The 17,300-nt window shown below is 37.9% G+C and overlaps 1 protein-coding gene across 1 annotated transcript; it reads left to right on the top strand.

Moving 5' to 3' along the window:
- Positions 1-289: 289 nt before the first annotated feature.
- Positions 290-17,043, top strand: PSMD12 (proteasome 26S subunit, non-ATPase 12). The gene is made up of 11 exons (XM_058169735.1): positions 290-482; positions 5,074-5,133; positions 5,609-5,737; positions 7,634-7,741; positions 10,005-10,109; positions 10,787-10,936; positions 11,080-11,214; positions 12,884-12,996; positions 13,531-13,705; positions 14,750-14,827; positions 16,580-17,043. The coding sequence occupies exons 1-11, from the start codon at positions 375-377 to the stop codon at positions 16,787-16,789; spliced, it is 1,371 nt and encodes a 456-aa protein (XP_058025718.1). The 5' UTR covers positions 290-374; the 3' UTR covers positions 16,790-17,043.
- Positions 17,044-17,300: the final 257 nt, after the last annotated feature.

Genomic DNA, 17,300 nt, shown 5'->3' with positions numbered 1-17,300 from the left:
ACCTTCCTTGCTTCCCGTCTCTTTCTCGAGGATTAACTCCCGAGGCTAATACAGAGCTTCCCGATCCGGGCTGCAAAAACCCGGACGCCCACCAGAGGGCAGAAATAGAGAGACGCAAAAGGCGTCCCGATGCGGCAGAAGAGCGGCTGTGATTTTAAAGCGGCCCCTCCTCCCTCCCTCCCTCCTCCAAAGGTGTCTAACGCAGTGCCTGTCGCCGGTCGTGAGACGCCAGGGGTCCTTGGGCGAGCAGGCTGTCCTCGTGGTTTGCCTCTGCCATTCTAGCCAGCGGCTTCCGGTTCCGGTGAGTCAGTGCGTGACTTGAGTGTTTGACTGGAGAGCCCTGCGAGCGATTCAGGGCTGGACGAGACCGGGCCATGGCGGACGGGGGCGCGGAGCGGGCCGATGGCCGCATCGTGAAAATGGAGGTGGATTACAGCGCCACGGTAGACCAGCGCCTGCCCGAGTGCGAGCAGATGGCCCGGGTAAGCGAGCAAAGGCCCCGCCGAGGGCTGAGTCATGGCGCGGCCCGACTTTAGGCCGCATCGGCCCTTCGCTGGGAGCCGCTGCTCCCCCCCGGGGGGTTTGGGGGGCGGGGGAGGATCGCCTCTCCAGACTGATCCTGGCCGGGGGGATTCCGGGGAGGGTCCCGGGGGAGGAGAAAGGCCTTTTCGGCTCCGCAAGCCGCGTTTACCCGGCGTGGGAAAGCTAAGGAGATGCCGCAAGCGGGTGGCTCCGCTCCCCTGGACGGCTGAGATGGGAGAAACGGGGCGAGATGCTGCCCTCTTTCCCACGGGGAGGGCCGGTCGTGCGTGGAGTAAGCAAAGCGCGAGTCGCTCCCGTCTTTCTACAACTCAGGAGCGGTAGAAATCGGGACGAACCTTCACACCCCCCCCGCCCCCGTGCATTATTTTTCGGAGGAATGAGGCCTCTGGAATTAAATAAAAAATTGTATATGGTCTATATATATATATATATATATATATATGGTGTTTCCTTTATTGTAATATTACGGCGACTGGTCCGGAGAGGTAAGAAAGTGCCTTGCTTGCTATTGGATGAAAAGAAGCAATTGTGGCTTTTTTTGAGGGTTCGGCAGAAGTAAGATTGACATTTTCCCCAGCGTTTAATAGAATAGAATAGAATAGAATTTTTTATTGGCCAAGTGGGATTGGACCCACAAGGAATTTGTCTTTGGTGCATAAGCTCTCAGTGTACATAAAAGAAAAGATACGTTCATCAAGGTACAACATTTACAACACTTAATGGTAGTCATAAGGCACAAATTTAACACTTAATGATTCAACACTTAATGATAGTTATAGGGTATAAATAATAGGGTACAAATAACTGGAGCTTTAAATTTAAAGTAGGTTTCTTCCTCGCTGCAAATTGGTGGTGCTGCTGCTGGTGCTTCAGGACTTTTAGTTTTATTGATTAATCTTATTTAGAAACACACAGGGGATCTTAATCTCACAGGGGAACCCTTTGGCTTCTTTCTTTCTTTCTTTCTTTCTTTCTTTCTTTCTTTCTTTCTTTCTTTCTTTCTTTCTTTCTTTCTTTCTTTCTTTCTTTCTTTCTTTCTTTGTCAGATTTACAAAAACCATTGGTTGGAGTAACTTTAAAAGGTTTGCATAGATATTGTACTATACCGCCTGTATCTTGAATATCCTATGAATTGTACTGTTTTATTTGTTTCTTGTTTACATGGCATCGATGCTTAGGATAGTTACATTTTCTTTCATTTGCTGTGTGTTATTAATGCACATCCCCCCCCCCAAAAAAAGTGGATTGGATACTTAAGTATGAAATTTTTCACAACATTTTTTTTTTAGAATTGGGTTCCCATGATTGTAAGCTAGGTTTACTTCCTAGAGAATAATAGCTTATTAAAAGATGTAAGTCCATGGGGAAAAAAATCTATCCAGGGTGCTAATTATCTTTAATTTAGAAAATAATGCAAAACTGTCCATCACTATCCAGACCTAGTGATGGTGAAGAACTGTTGCTCTCTGCTGTACTGTTACACTTAACTTAAGTGTCCTGTTAAGGCTGTGTACTCATGACTTCCTGGACCCCAAATTATCAAACTGGATTTAATGTAGTTTGTTGGACTAATAAGTCAGTGTTGTGATTCATTTATGGCTAAGCATACTCTATGAATTTAGATTAAGTGGTAAAATCTCCCTACTACAGCATTGATCTCAATTTCTGATGATTTCAAGGATGTATCCGTATTGGTTTCTTGGCAACAATAGAGAAATAGTTAGGTTTTACCCAGTTTTTCTTTAAAATATTCTATTTCTGGAATTTCCTGATGGTCTTTCATTTGAATACTGAACCTGGTTTAAATCTGGTTAACTGCTTAAGATCAGTCAAGGTTGACTAAGTGCAGTCACCTGCTTTATATTGGAGTAAACCAGGATTAAATTGTACATGGAAAATGTTTAATGTTAAATACAAGCTAAAACATTGAACAGAGAGTTTTGTGCAAGAGAAGGGTCATTAATATTCCTTAGAAAAAAAGAAAAATTCAGGAAAAAAAGCATAGTATTCAGAGTGGCTGTGAAGAAAGGTAAAAAGAAGTTACTGCACACAGTTGGAACTTCAGATGCTGCCTCTGTCAGTGGAGTGATTTGAAGATCTACCATAAGTTTTCTCTTTTGTACACTTCTTGAACATAAAGTTCCTTCCTTCCTTCCTTCCTTCCTTCCTTCTATCCATCCGTCCATCCATCCATCCATCCATCCATCCATCCATCCATCTCTATAGCTGCCCAATTAATCAATCAAGTTACTCCATACTGTTGGTATGATTAATTATTGGAGGAAGATCTCCTGCCTCTCCTGATATGGAAGGAACTGTGCAGCACATGAAATTACACTCTGAAATGTTCTGTACAGGTTGGGAATGTTGTCCTTTAACAGTACTGTCTTTGGGAACAAAATTGTAATAGCACTGTTAATTCATGAAGGGCTTGCTGTATTTATTTATTTTATTTTATTTATTTATTACATTTGTATACCGCCCTTCTCCCGAAGGACTCAGGGCAGTTCACAGCCAATAAAAACCACAATACATATAATACAGGTTAAAAAACTATAAAAAACTAATTCAATATATGGCCTAAAAATTTTAAATACGATTAAAAAGCCCATTTAAAAACCCCAATTTAAAACTACATTTAAGCTAGTCCTGCACGTCGAAACAACAACATCTTCAGCTCGCGGCGGAAGGTCCAGAGGTCAGGGAGTTGACGAAGCCCCGGAGGCAGCTCATTCCAGAGTACCACATTGTTGAATTTGTTTCTTTGTGTAAACATTTTCCCCAGCTTGTGTGTGTGTGGTGGTGTTTTTTTTTTGCAATAGCAAGAAATTTATTAGGACACTAATGGCAACAAATTACATATAACTATCTGCAATAATTTAATTGAAAGAGAATAGCTAAAGTAAATTATTATGTTTGGCAAAATAAAAATATGTTTGCTGTTTACTTGAGAGAGGAAGCAACTTGTATGTGCCAAAATGAGGTGCATGCTATAATTTCCCTCTCAGCATCTAAATGAATACCTTATAGACTTGATCTTGATAAACATTAGAAAAATAATTTCTGAGGACCGTTTATCCTGTTCCTTTGAAATTGAGTATAAAATTAAGGAAACTGATTCTAAATTCAGGAAACTTAAAGGTATAGTTTGACTCTCACTTTTTAAAATGGATATATATTTTCTTGGTAATATTGGGTAGCTTATTTCAGGTGTCCCCAACCCTCAGGCCACGGCCCACTGCCAGGCTGTGGCCTGTTTGGAACCAGGCTGCCTGAGCAGCTGGTTGGTGCATGCACGCAGCACGAGTTGTGCGAGCAGCAGGCCAGCCTGCACACACTTGTGGAGCTCGACTTGTATGAGCAGTGGACTGACGTGCAAGCGGGCCAGGCTGGCACTTGCAGGGGTCGGTTCCCTCTCCTCCCTCACTTGGCTGCCAAGCCATAAAGCTGGGGACCACTGACTTATTTGGAAGAGAATACAGGTAGTCCCCAACTTACAACAGTTTGTTTAGTGACCGTTCAAAGTTACAACAGCACTGAAAAAAGTGACATGACCAGTTTTCACACTTACAACCATTGCACCCTCCCCATGGTCACGTGATCAAAATTCGGACGCTTGGAAACTGACTCATATTTATGATGGTTGGTTGCAGTGTTCAGGGGTCGTATAATCACCTTTTGTGACCTGCTGACAAGCAGAGTTAATGGGGAAGGCAGATTCACTTAACTGTATTACTAGCTTAACATCTGCAGTGATTCACTTAACAATTGTGGCAAGAAAGGTCATAAAATGGGGCAAAACTCACTTAACTAATGTCTTGCTTAGCCACAGAAATTTTGAGCTCAGTTATGATCATAAGTCGAGGACTACTTTTACAAAGCAGTTGTAATTTAAAGGGTGAAACTTTGCTTTCTATCTGCAAAAGAAGCACAGGAAGCTAGACTGGATAAAGACACACACACACACACACACACACACATATATGGTATATGTGTGTGTGTGTGTGTGTGTATGTGTGCCTGTATAGATCCATTGTCTTATTCCTAAATATTGACATAAGTGTAGTTGAAATCAACACAGTAAGTGATTCTGTTTTAAAAGTAATTGCTTTCCATGCAGTTTGGTTACATTTAATACAAGCTTTCCTATTTTAAATTAAACAAATAACATATTCCAGCAATACAGCAGTATTGTTTAGCCATGTTTTACTAAAGAAACCACAATTTTCTAGGTTATGTAGTCTAATCAGTCATGGTTTACAAAGCAGTCTTTGCTAGATTCCCATAAACAAACAAGATTTATTTTGGCTTTGAAACTATGGCTATTTTGAACCACACCATAGTTTCCTAACTTATAATCACTCCTAACTCAAGAGTACTTAAATATGGTTAAAAAACAATAAATTTATAAATAATTTTCATCCAGATTTGTGATATGTTGTATTTATTGATACATAACTTGGCAATTCAGTTAATTTAGTAGTACTTTCCTTTTTTCATTTTGTTTTAAACACCCTATTTCTGTTTTAGGATGGAAGGCTTCAGGAAGCAATCGAAACATTGCTGTCACTGGAAAAACAGACTCGAACCGTAAGTGTTTTTAAAATAAACTAGTCATTTCTTCAACTTTTAAAATTAGTCATTCATTTTTTCTCATGAATTGTGCGTGACTCTTCCGCAGATACCAAAATAGCAATTGATGTCTTTTTCTCCAGCTTTTTATATGTTCTTACAGACAATGAGATTCTCGTTGATTGTAGAAAACAGTGAAAGAGTGTTAGTTTATAGTACAGGAGTATGGAAATTAATGCTTAAATAATCTTAAATAAGAAAGTAAAATCTCCATTTATAAGCAAGAATAAGATGTGGAACAATTGTGATATGAGTACTGGAATAATGAATTGGTCATTTGTGAATTCTGAGTTACTTTTCCTCCTGCGCACTTGATCTTGCAATCAGAAATGTATTTCTTTTCATAAATAGTTAAGTTTTTAAATTTTTTAAAGGAACTCTTGCAAAAGTTTTGCACTAAAAATGTTATATTTGATCTCCCGTGTTTTTTTAGGCTTCTGATATGGTTTCCACATCTCGCATTTTGGTTGCTGTAGTAAAAATGTGTTATGATGCTAAAGACTGGAATGCTCTTAATGAAAACATCTTCCTTCTTTCGAAAAGGAGGAGTCAGTTAAAACAGGTGAGTTTGCTGAGGGAAAAGGGAGAACTTTAGAAGGGTTTCTCCTACTTTTCCATTCTTGTTGTAAGATGTTGTCCATCTGTTCCTCTCTTCCCCCCCCCCTCCAAATTACATGACCACATTTAGGATGCTTAGGAACTGGCTCACTTTTATAATCATTTGCAGCATCCCACAGTCACATGACTGCAATTTGTGAGGTTTTTTGCTGATTTCCAGCAAAAAAAATGCCCATCCAGAAGAATGAGTTCTTATTTATGACTAATATTCATTTAATGACAGCAGAGGGTTACTTAATGACCACCACAAAAAATGCTGTGCAATTGGGATTAGTCATATGGGTGGGTGCCTCAACTTATGATTGTAATGACTTACGACTGGAAATCCAGGTTCAGCTGCGGTTATAAGTTGAGGACTTCCTGTATTTCTTTGATGTGGTCTCCTACAGTTACAGCTCGGCAACTATTGGTCTATGTTGTAAGTAGACAGATCAAGATTACATACGTGTAAAAGAGAATTGGCTATAATTGTTTCCTGAATCATATCAGGTCAAATGAAAAGTGTTTCTTTATTTTGAAGATGGATTCCTTGCAGTTTAAAATTATTCATACCGTATTTTTTGGAGTATAAGATGCACCTTTTCCCCCCCAAAAAGAGGGTGAAAATCTGGGTGCGTCATCCAAACAGAGCTTCAGAAAAGAAGCCCCCAAACAGAGCTTCAGAGGCTTTTTTTCTGAAGCTGCTTCAGAGGCTTTCAGAGGCATTAAAAAAAGTTTTTTTCTGAAACAAAGTTTCAGAGGCAGAAAAAAAAGCAAAAAAAATTCACCTCTGGAAACAGCTGATTGGGGGTATTCTGGGAGGCCGAGGTTTTATTGCTTAAACCTAGTAGTAGATTTTACTTAAAGATTAGATCTGATGCAAAGTCCACTTTTCACTTCCTATCTGTTGCAGTTTATACATAGTGACGTAAGTGTACTGTGTGTAGCATCCCAACTGAATTCCTCTTATTAGTTGGGTTGAGACACAGAGGCAATAATTGATTCAGAGATAGCTAAATTAAATTACTTGAGTTTCTTGCTAATTATGATTGGTCACTGAAGGTACATAATAAAGAAGTTTTTATATTGATCATAAATAATTCAAATGGTATAGATTTATATCCAAGCTTATATTTTTATTGTTTTATAAAAATGACTGCAACTTGTAATTGGATTTACTGCTGTAGTGACCATGAATGGTAATTGCTTTGACTGAAATGTGATTCTCAACAAAATGACAAGCTGTCTGGGTGGGAGACTGCTTGATTGCTTTAAAAAAACAACCACCCAAAAGATGCATATGAAGCAAATAGTACAGGATATATAGAGTACAAATAGCAGTTCAAAGTCTCAGGCAAAATTAAATTGCACTATTTTTCTTTTTAGTAAAGTTGTATACAATGCTACCGTAATATAGTATGCAAGGAAAAAAATAGTGCTTGTTTTAATTTTAAGTTGTAGAAGTCACGATAAGTAAAGAAACAGCAACTTTTGAAATCCTAAAGTAGGCAAATGACTTGTTCTTTTCCACATAGTACTGGAGTCATTCCTTCTTTTAGCAGCTTTACCTTACTAAAAGGTAGAAAATATTAGACAAAAATAACTCAACTATATCCTCTTGCAGGAAGTTTTTTTTTTTTTGCTCCACGTGGTACATATGTGAAAATGAAGGCAAACAATCACTGACAACTTCCTATTTGTTTTATTGTGTCCCTTCCTTGGATTGCAAACATTTTCAATTTCCTTTGATATTTTGAAATAAAATTCCATGACAGGCAGTATTACTGAAACAAATGAACACCAATACTATCTGTGCAACTCTATAGTCAGTAAGTGTAATCTTTCTCATTATTTATGCTAGGCAGTTGCTAAAATGGTCCAACAGTGCTGTACATACGTTGAAGAGATTACAGATTTGCCAACAAAATTGCAGTTGATTGACACATTACGTACAGTGACGGAAGGAAAGGTAAGATTTTTGCTTTTCGCGATCTGTGGCTTTTTTAATTTCTTTGTCATAGTTATGTAACATTCAGGGTTTTCTTGGTGCCTTGCAAACTAAATATAGTTACCATGAAACAATTTGATAAATTCCAGCTTTAATATTTGCTAATGGAGGGCATAAAAACCGACACTCGAAGAAATACATCAGGATTTGAAATAACAGCCTCGAAGGCCTTGGGAAAGATATTCGAATGCCGAGATGTGTGTGTACCTACAAAGATCAGAATCATATAAGCCATAATATTACCTGTGACACTATAAAAAGTGAATGTTGGATTTGGAAAAAGCAAGATAAAAAGCAGCTTTTGAACTTTGATGTTGAAAAATGTGGATAACTAGAAAACAAACTTATACAATCATTGAACAAATCCACCCAGAGTTCTCATTTGAGGTACAAATGATGAAGTTCAAATTAGACCTATTATGTGAAGACCTAGCTCTCCAAAGGCTGGGAAAGATGGAAAGAAGAGGATAACCAGCAGCCAGGTGAGTAGACTCCATTATAGTGGCGATGAGTGTACCATTAGAAGACCTGAAGAACTAGGTTAGGAAGAGATCACCACGAGAAAATTCTATGGGGTCAACAACTTGCAATCACAGATGCTAATTCTCCTGCTTTTGTTCCATCTGCATTGAAATAAATTTGAAGCTAATCATAGACGCAGAGGTGGTCGCGGCTTCTTGTTCTGCATAAAGCAGAAGCGCTCTGGGTGCGGAGTTCTGCCAGGCTAAAGGGGAGCTTTCACCCTTCGATCTCCTGGCTTTTCCCCAGGAAATCTCGGGGAGCTCTACCCATGCCCGACTGCTCTGCTTTCCCTCTTCTCCCAAGGGAAAGCTTTCCAAACCGTCAGACAGCCGATTTGCACTGTCAAAACGGTTTTAAACGCAACCACAGGGCTGGCGATCCGAAGGACCGTCTCCGAAGCCTGCGGTGCCACCGGAAGTCTTCTATGGGGTCAACAACTTGATGGCATATAATCAATTAATCTTGAACCATTTATTCTTCTATTTGCCTTGTGATTCAGTCCTCATTCTCTCCATATAAAAGGCATCTATTTTATATTGGTTAGTCACATTTGTAATCAATCTGCATATATTCATTTATCCATTCATTCATTCTTGCTCTTGTTCTTGTTTTATCGCCTGAGATTCTTAAGAAACTTACTGTTTTCATTCAGTGTACTTTTATGTTTCTTTTTTCCCCCCTTTTATTTACATTTATATCCCGCCCTTCTCCGAAGACTCAGGGTGGCTTACACTATGTTAGCAATAGTCTTCATCCTATTTGTATATTTATATACAAAGTCAACTTATTGCCCCCAACAATCTGGGTCCTCATTTTACCTACCTTATAAAGGATGGAAGGCTGAGTCAACCTTGGGCCTGGTGGGACTAGAACCTGCAGTAATTGCAGGCTGCTGCTGTTAATAACAGACTGCATTAGCAGCCTGAGCCACAGAGGCCCAAATGACATATCCAGCCCAAATGGCAGAAATACTGATGTCTATGTTTGACAATATTACTGGTTTAGTACAATATTACTAGTTTAGTACATAAGAGACACTGTGTCTTCTCAGCAAGGCATTCAACACAGTCTCTCATAATACCTTCATTAAAGAAATGGTAAAATATGGGTGAGGTAACTGTAAGATGGATTTGTAATTGATTTTCAGCATTCATAGAATACTGGTCATTGGCTCCACATTAGCTTGGAAACTATTATTGAATCAATGGCAGAGCACAGAATCAGTATACAGATAAAGATATGACAGGAGCTCTGGCTTTCTTCTGTCACAATTCCAGGATACTTTGAAAACTATTTATATGCCTTCTAAATCTCTTCTCAGTCATGGTATATCTGAAACATCTATTCAGCATAATAAGTTGACCTTTTGACTCATAACTCATTAGCATGTTAAGCTTTTACTGTATTTTATTTTACTTTTATTTTTCCAATTTATTTTTTATTATTTACATTATGAATATGATGCTATAGAATATAGATTACAAGGGAAGATTTAGATAAATTTAGATAAATTTTAAACTGAAAAAAGTTTATATCAATTATTTTTAAGATATTAATAAACATAAGATTGCTTGTATAATTGATTTTAAGTATATCATTGATAAATATATTTTATATTTGTAAAAATAATAAGGCTTCTTCCACATATGCAACACTAGGCTTATGCAGTGTTTAATTTTTAATTCTGCCTTGCTGTTTTTAGATATACGTTGAAATTGAGAGGGCTCGGCTGACAAATACACTGGCAAAAATAAAAGAACAAAATGGTGATGTAAAAGAAGCAGCCTCAATTTTGCAGGAACTTCAGGTAATATAAAAGAATAGCTTAGCTTGGGATCAGTGTCCGTGTTTCAAATACTGCCATCTCTCTTTCCAATTTTTAAAAGTTGTTTTGATCAGTTATCGACTAGTCATATAAGAACATTAAATAGTGCAGAGGTTTTGGGGTACTTATCTCTTGTATTTTAGAAACCTGTTAAATAAAGTGATTAAATACATTGCCCACACAGTATTATTTACTTGCCAGTAAGGGTTGCAAAGCTTACCTTTTCCAGCCAGAAGATAACCAGCTTTGTAAGTGATCTCCCAAGAAAACAATGAAAATATTTTCTAAGAAGATGTACTGAAATCCAGTGTGATGTACGTCATCTTTTGCAATGGGAGGTTGTTTTTTTTCCCTCCCCCTGGCCTTTAAGATTAGGTTTTTGAGGGCTTAGCCTGATGCCATTTGTCAAAAAGCTTAAATTTCATTTTGAATTTGACCAAAATGCAAAATAAATGAAGCTTATTCAGCTGGGAATTGAACAGACTTTGTCTACAGAATCTTGTCATACTATAACTGTTTGGATTTGCTGTAGACTTACAGCTGCCAAACGAAGAGTTTTATGTAAGTTAAAAATTAATGAATGCTTTTGTTAGCTTTGTGTGCAGTTCTTAGAATTTCACGTGTCTCAGTCTGTATTATTTTAATGCTCTGAACTTTAGGTGGAGACCTATGGATCGATGGAAAAGAAGGAACGTGTGGAGTTCATCTTGGAACAGATGAGGCTTTGTCTGGCTGTAAAGGACTACATTCGAACTCAAATTATAAGCAAAAAAATTAACACCAAATTTTTCCAGGAAGAAAACACTGAAGTATGTCTGTTGGTAGAAAACTTTTGATTTGCTGCTTTACGGGGTATTATTCACACATCTTAAATAGTCCTCACACTACTGGGGAAGTGAAGATGTGTATACTTAATGTGACTCTCCTGACCCAATGTTATTTGACATTTCAGAAACTAAAATTGAAATACTACAATTTAATGATTCAGTTGGATCAGCATGAAGGTTCTTATCTTTCCATTTGTAAACACTACAGAGCTATTTATGATACACCCTGCATCCAGGCTGAAGGTGAAAAATGGCAACAGGTAAGAACAAGAGGATAGATTATAAGATGTTCATGTCTTTATAAGCAAATGCTGCCTTTATGAAGGTACTCATTTAATTTTTAGGGCAATGAACGTCAAATGTTATCAATATTTTAGAGAAAAAGGGATTTATATTTTATGTACTTTTCTTGAAAAAGCATTTTTTTTGTTTTTAGAACAGCTTCAATGTTACTTTCTTTTTTATTAAATAAAATGTAGTTAGAGTTATATTTGATAGAATAGAGGAGGGGTCCCCAAACTCCGAGCCACGGCCCACTATCTGGCTGTGGTCTATTCGGAATTGGCCCGCACGAATGGCTGATCGGGACTTGGTGCGCCAGTCCAGTCCTTGACCAAGGGCTTTGTGTGCACGTGCCGCCCTACCACTTGTGCAAGGGCTGCATGCGTGTGTGCACACCCACTGCTCATATGGCCCAGTTCTTCTCCCCCACCCCCAAAGCCTCAAAGGTTGGGGACCGCTGGAACAAAATCTTATCAGCCCATATGGAAAATACTGTATTTTCAAACATAGTTAGAGACTATTTGGCACTTTTTCAAGTGGGGAATGCTTCTTTATGTCTTGAAAATTACTTCAATTCAGTGCTTTTGAAGTAGAAAGGTGTAATTTTTCATGTAAAGCTGTGTCACATATTGCTCAAAGAGTTTTTCTCTGAGTTAAGATTGAAAAACTGCACGGAGAATGAAGAATCGGCACTGTTGGACGTGCCGGCTGTGCTGGAGGCTGGTGCTTTGTTTTGCAACATCTGGCTTCCTATCTTTTTAATTGAAATATATGGGTACACTGGAGACCCAGATATACAGGCCTCTGTTGCATTGCCAGAGGAAACACTGGGCAGAAAGCTCATTCCAACCTGACTCTGCTTAAATAACTTAAACAATGCAGATTTTTCCACATTCTGTTTATGATTGGGCATAACCTTTGAAGAGTGACTTTCATAAGTGCAGAATTCTCCACAGATGCTCATCTTTCTTTCCACCTTGTATACATTTGCTCCGGCCATGTTGTCAATTTACCGTAGTAGGAATCTGAACCAAGCTTGATTCTCATGTATTTAGGGGCATGAAAAGTTAGTAGGGAGCTAGACATGATAGTAAGATACTGATAGGAAAGAAGTCAGATTTTAACACCAAACTGCTCAAATAGTTAAAAATACGATGTGTGAAAATTCTGAAAGGGCCCAGGAAGCAAAAGTTATTTGAAGTGAGGTTATTCAAAATTTGTGACTGATAAAAATACATGTAAATTATTTAAGATGCAAGCAACCAGAGCTCCTATTTGCTTTTCAGAGGTATCTTAGGAATTGAAAACTCCATACAAATTTATGGAACAATGTTCCAAGGTTTTGAAAATGCTTTCAGGTACATATATGGGAATTCCACTAACACCACTTATATCTTCTTTAAAATAAGAATTCTAGCTTAGAAAGCTTTAAATTGTTTTCAGTGAATTTCCTCATTTTGTATGTAAAATTGATGGTCAGTTTGGTTCCCTTTCAGCTCTCCAAACTTGTAATTCCGAGTTAAGTTTGATTGCAAACTGGTACATAAAATAAAATAAAAAATCAGCTGCTTATTCCAAATAATGTGGTTTATTTTGATCTATCACGACGTCTCTGCAGATCAGTTTCTTTCTCTTTCTCTGAAACAGGCGCTGAAGAGTGTTGTCTTGTATGTCATCCTATCCCCTTATGATAATGAACAGTCTGATTTGGTGCACAGAATAAGCAGTGATAAAAAACTAGAAGACATCCCCAAATATAAGTATGTGGCTTCTATTTTTCTTTTTTTCTTTTTTTTATTTAAGAATACATTTGGGATGAAATCTCCGCAAATGCTGATTTGCAGAATATGGTTCCCTGTAGAATTTCATACAATATTCATAATGCTGTGTCGTCGGTAGGGAGCTGGCTAAGATATGTATTTGAACGTGTTTGAATTACTCAGTTTATAGAATATAACATGATAGTTGTGATGTTGGTGTGCATGTAAAGTTACTGATTTCTGTTCCCAAGATTTGTATATATGTTAAACTGAAACTGTATTATCATCCTTGATGCACATATGTAAAGAATTTTTGGTAAATAGATATGTGCCTACTGATATGTATAGTGATACTCTTTTGATTAATAGTTTTGTTTCTGACTTATTAATACAATTACACATATCTAAGAAAGCAAGTAAGGTAGATTAATGCACTGGTGCCCCTGGCAGAATTCTTTCAGAAAACGCAGTGTTCTGATGGACGTGAAGATGATTTCGCCATTTACAGAGGCTCTTTTTCTTTTTTTTTAACAGAGATCTTTTAAAATTGTTTACTACTATGGAATTGATGCGCTGGACTACCCTTGTGGAGGATTATGGGAAAGAATTGAGGGAAGGATCCCTCGAAAGTCCTGCAACAGATGTGTTTGGCTACACAGAGGAAGGTGAAAAAAGATGGAAAGATTTAAAAAACAGAGTAGTGGAACATGTAAGTCAATTCTGTTTTTTAACCTTTTGTCTTTAATAGCAGTCCGTTTTATTCAAACTGTTTTGTCGGTGACATAGTGCTTATTGCCAAACTCTATTTGAGAAGTTATTTTTGGCAGATGCGCATCTTTGTTCTAGTTGGAATATAGGAATATAAATTGAATAGTGTAGCAGTGCTGTTCCATATAAATAAACTTTGATGCAGAGAAGAATGTGAAAAAAATGTTGTCTTTAAAATGTACTGTATTTTTCAGTGTATAAGACGTACCTTTTTACCCCCCAAAAGAGGGTGAAAATCTGGGTGCGTCTTTTACGCCAAATGTAGCCCCACCCAACCGCCGACCCCCACCCTTCGGAGGTTGCGCGTCACAATTTCTGGTGGCGGGGATCTTCACATTAGGGTGCTGTTTGGAACCGGCTGAAAACCCCTGCTGCTGCGTTTTCATGAGGACGCGCGGCTCTGCAAATTGCATTGGGGAATTGAGGAAAACGCCAGAAAACACAATGCATGGAGACAACGCTCTTTTTCCTCCCTGATTGCCTGAAGCAATTTGCAAAGCTGCGCGCCGTCCTCCTCCTTTTCTGCAAATTGCTTCGAAGAATTGAGGAAAAAAAAAACGCTGGAAAATGCAATGCAGGGAGGTAATGCTCTTTTTCCTTCCTGATTGCCTGAAGCAAACTGCCCTCTGAAACACAGCTGTGTGAATTGCATCAGGCCAATAGGCAGAGGTAGAATTCTTTTTTTTCTTGTTTTCCTCCCCCAAAATTAAGGTGCATCTTATACTCCAGTGCGTCTTATACACTGAAAAATATGGTAATTCACTGCCAATTCCTTCCAGCAACTTGTTTGCTATACATTAGAGTTGTATCTGAGAATATCTTGTATGTTTCCTACATAATAAACGGAATAAATTATTTAACTCACTTTCAGTAAGTATTGAAACGTAAGCAAATGCTTGAATTCATTGGAAGATTTCCTTTTATATTTTGGGAAATTATTTCAATTAAAACCTAACAAGGGTCTATTCTGATTTTTTTTCTTTAGAATATTAGAATAATGGCAAAATATTATACCAGAATTACTATGAAGAGAATGGCACAACTTTTGGATTTATCAGTTGACGTAAGTGATGCTTGAGATTGCTTATGGATTTCACATGAGAGAAAATGTACGATAACAGTTGGAAAAAAGAGCATTAGTAGTATTTTTGGAGCTTTTAGAAATTGATTTCCATGGTGATGTACATTTAATTTGGTAGTAGAATCAGTAAACCTCATTGAGATTCTGCTCCTGTACATACTTCTCTGGACTTATTTATAGGTGAACTTATATCTGAGGATATTTATGTAAATTTGTACTAGAAGTAGTGGTGATGGGGTTAGTCTTTGAATTAGTGTTGGCTCCTGGCAATTGCTGTGATTAGTCCCTGCAGTATTGGGGGGAGATTTTTTGAAAGTAGTTTGCCAATTAATGAAATATACCTATTATATTTCGTATATAATATAATACTGTAAAAAGTATGCAGAGTAAAAAGAAACGTTTCTTAAGATGTAGTTTCTTAGCTATTACCAATGATAGGCCAACTAAAAAACTTAATTGTAACCGCAAATCTAGCAAAAAAAGCTAGTGAGCCTTTTAGAACACTGGTGTTTGCTAATGTTTTAGTAAATACCATCTCTAACCTACTGGAGGGGAATCTGAGTCTTTCAGAACACTGGCATTCAGTAGTGTTTTAGTGAATGCCATTATTGCCACCTTTCATAGTGAAGACTAGCTCTCTGAACCTTCCAAAACAATGGCATTTGCTACCATTTTCACCAAATTTAATATCTGTTCCTCCAGAGCACCAAAGGATTTCCCCTCTGGAAATTCTGAAAAAATCTCTTGCCATGCTGGAAGAAGAGAACTTGGAATGCTAGAGGACTGCTAATCTAGAAAAAGTGCTAGCAAACACCATAACTAAAAATCTTAAGTGCTATTGCTATAATTTTCATGATAGTTCTCCCTGATGGGGTGGGGAAAGGGCCCAGGCCTCCTGGATGAGGAGGAGGGCTGGCCCTCTTCCCAGAACTCTGTTTCTCTCTCATACACACACACACACTTAAACACAGCTGGGAGATTCAGGATTGCAGCTAATGAGCAAAGTGGTGATGTGGCATCTCACTTAGCACTGCTTCGCTTAACAACTGAGATTCTGGACCCAATTGTGATCATAAGTGAAGGACTACCTGTGCAATCAAAATTTCAGTGTTGAACCACTTTTTAAAAAAAAAATAAGGGATGACATCAGGTATGCCAGCCAAATATAAATGTTTCTTAAGTACATTTCATTGGAAGTATGTGTGTTCATATACAGATAGTCCTTGACTTACAACAGTTCATTTAGTGAGTGTTCAAGGTTACAACAGCGGTGAAAAAAGTGACATGACCATTTTTCACAGGTACCACCTAAGTAGCCCCCCCAATGAACATGTGATCAAAATTTCAGACACTTGGCAACTGGCTCACACTTATGAGTGTTGCTATGTCCCAGGGTCATGTGATCCCCTTTTGCGACCTTCTGACAAGCAAAGTCAGTGGGGAAGCCAGATTCACTTAAGTACTGAACTGGGTAACTGACTTACCCACTTCAGTGATTCACTTAACAATTGTGGCAAGAAAAGTCGTAAAAAGGGGCAAAACTCACTTAACAAATGTCTCACTTAACAGAAATTTTGGGGTCAGTTGTGGTCATAAGTCCAGGACTGCCTGGATATTCATTCATTTCTTCAGAATATGCATAACTGTGATGTACTACTGTGAAACAATGAAATTTCATTCAAAATGGTTTGTTACTTTGACTACCTGATTCTCTGTCATTTATTTGCTTTACAGGAATCTGAAGAATTTTTGTCCAACTTAGTGGTGAATAAGACCATCTTTGCAAAAGTTGATAGGCTGGCAGGAATTATCAACTTTCAGAGACCCAAGGACCCAAATAACTTACTCAATGACTGGTCTCACAAGCTCAATTCACTGATGGCTCTAGTTAACAAAACTACACACCTCATTGCCAAAGAGGAGATGATACATAACTTGCAATAAGGTGCCTCAGTAGCCTTAATGCTTTAGAGAGGCATTGAATTGGCCATAGAGACTTTATCCCACTGTATATTTTTTCATCTCTCCCTTCCAGATGAAACTTAGAACATAATCACTCTTGAAGAATTGTTGACAATTAAGTTCCTTTGATTATTGATTTGGTTTATAAGAATTTTTTTGCTGCAATTGATGGGGAAAAATAAAATTGTACTGCTTGTGTAATGGAAATGGCCTTTGATTTATCCCAATTCATCCTGGATTTGTCTGATTTGCATATCTTTTTACATTGTTAGATATATGTTGTAATACATTCTTTTATAAAGAAATGTGACAAAGTGTTTATTTAATGTTGATTCTCCTAGACTGAAATTTCAAGCATGAAACAAGTATAATTTCTCTCCTATGTTAAAAGTATGGTAGGTTTATAGCAGATCAAGAAAAGCATGGAATTAAGTTGTAGCTGTTTTGTATGTTTTTATACATCAATGCTTTTCACTTACATTTAGCTAGGTAC

This window comes from Ahaetulla prasina, chromosome 2 (assembly GCF_028640845.1).
Source record: "Ahaetulla prasina isolate Xishuangbanna chromosome 2, ASM2864084v1, whole genome shotgun sequence".
In the NCBI taxonomy this organism is placed as follows: Eukaryota; Metazoa; Chordata; class Lepidosauria; order Squamata; family Colubridae; genus Ahaetulla; species Ahaetulla prasina.
The sequence above is the reverse complement of the archived record's forward strand: the minus strand, read 5'-3'. Positions and strand labels throughout refer to the sequence as shown.

What these genes read in the sequence shown, in the direction of transcription:
- PSMD12 (XM_058169735.1), top strand. Translation starts at nt 375, where the DNA reads ATGGCGGACGGGGGCGCGGAGCGGGCCGATGGCCGCATCGTGAAAATG. An exon ending in TGGAAAAACAGACTCGAACC is followed by an intron (nt 5,134 to 5,608) that starts GTAAGTGTTTTT and finishes GTGTTTTTTTAG; the next exon opens with GCTTCTGATATGGTTTCCAC. An exon ending in CAATTTTGCAGGAACTTCAG is followed by an intron (nt 10,110 to 10,786) that starts GTAATATAAAAG and finishes TCTGAACTTTAG; the next exon opens with GTGGAGACCTATGGATCGAT.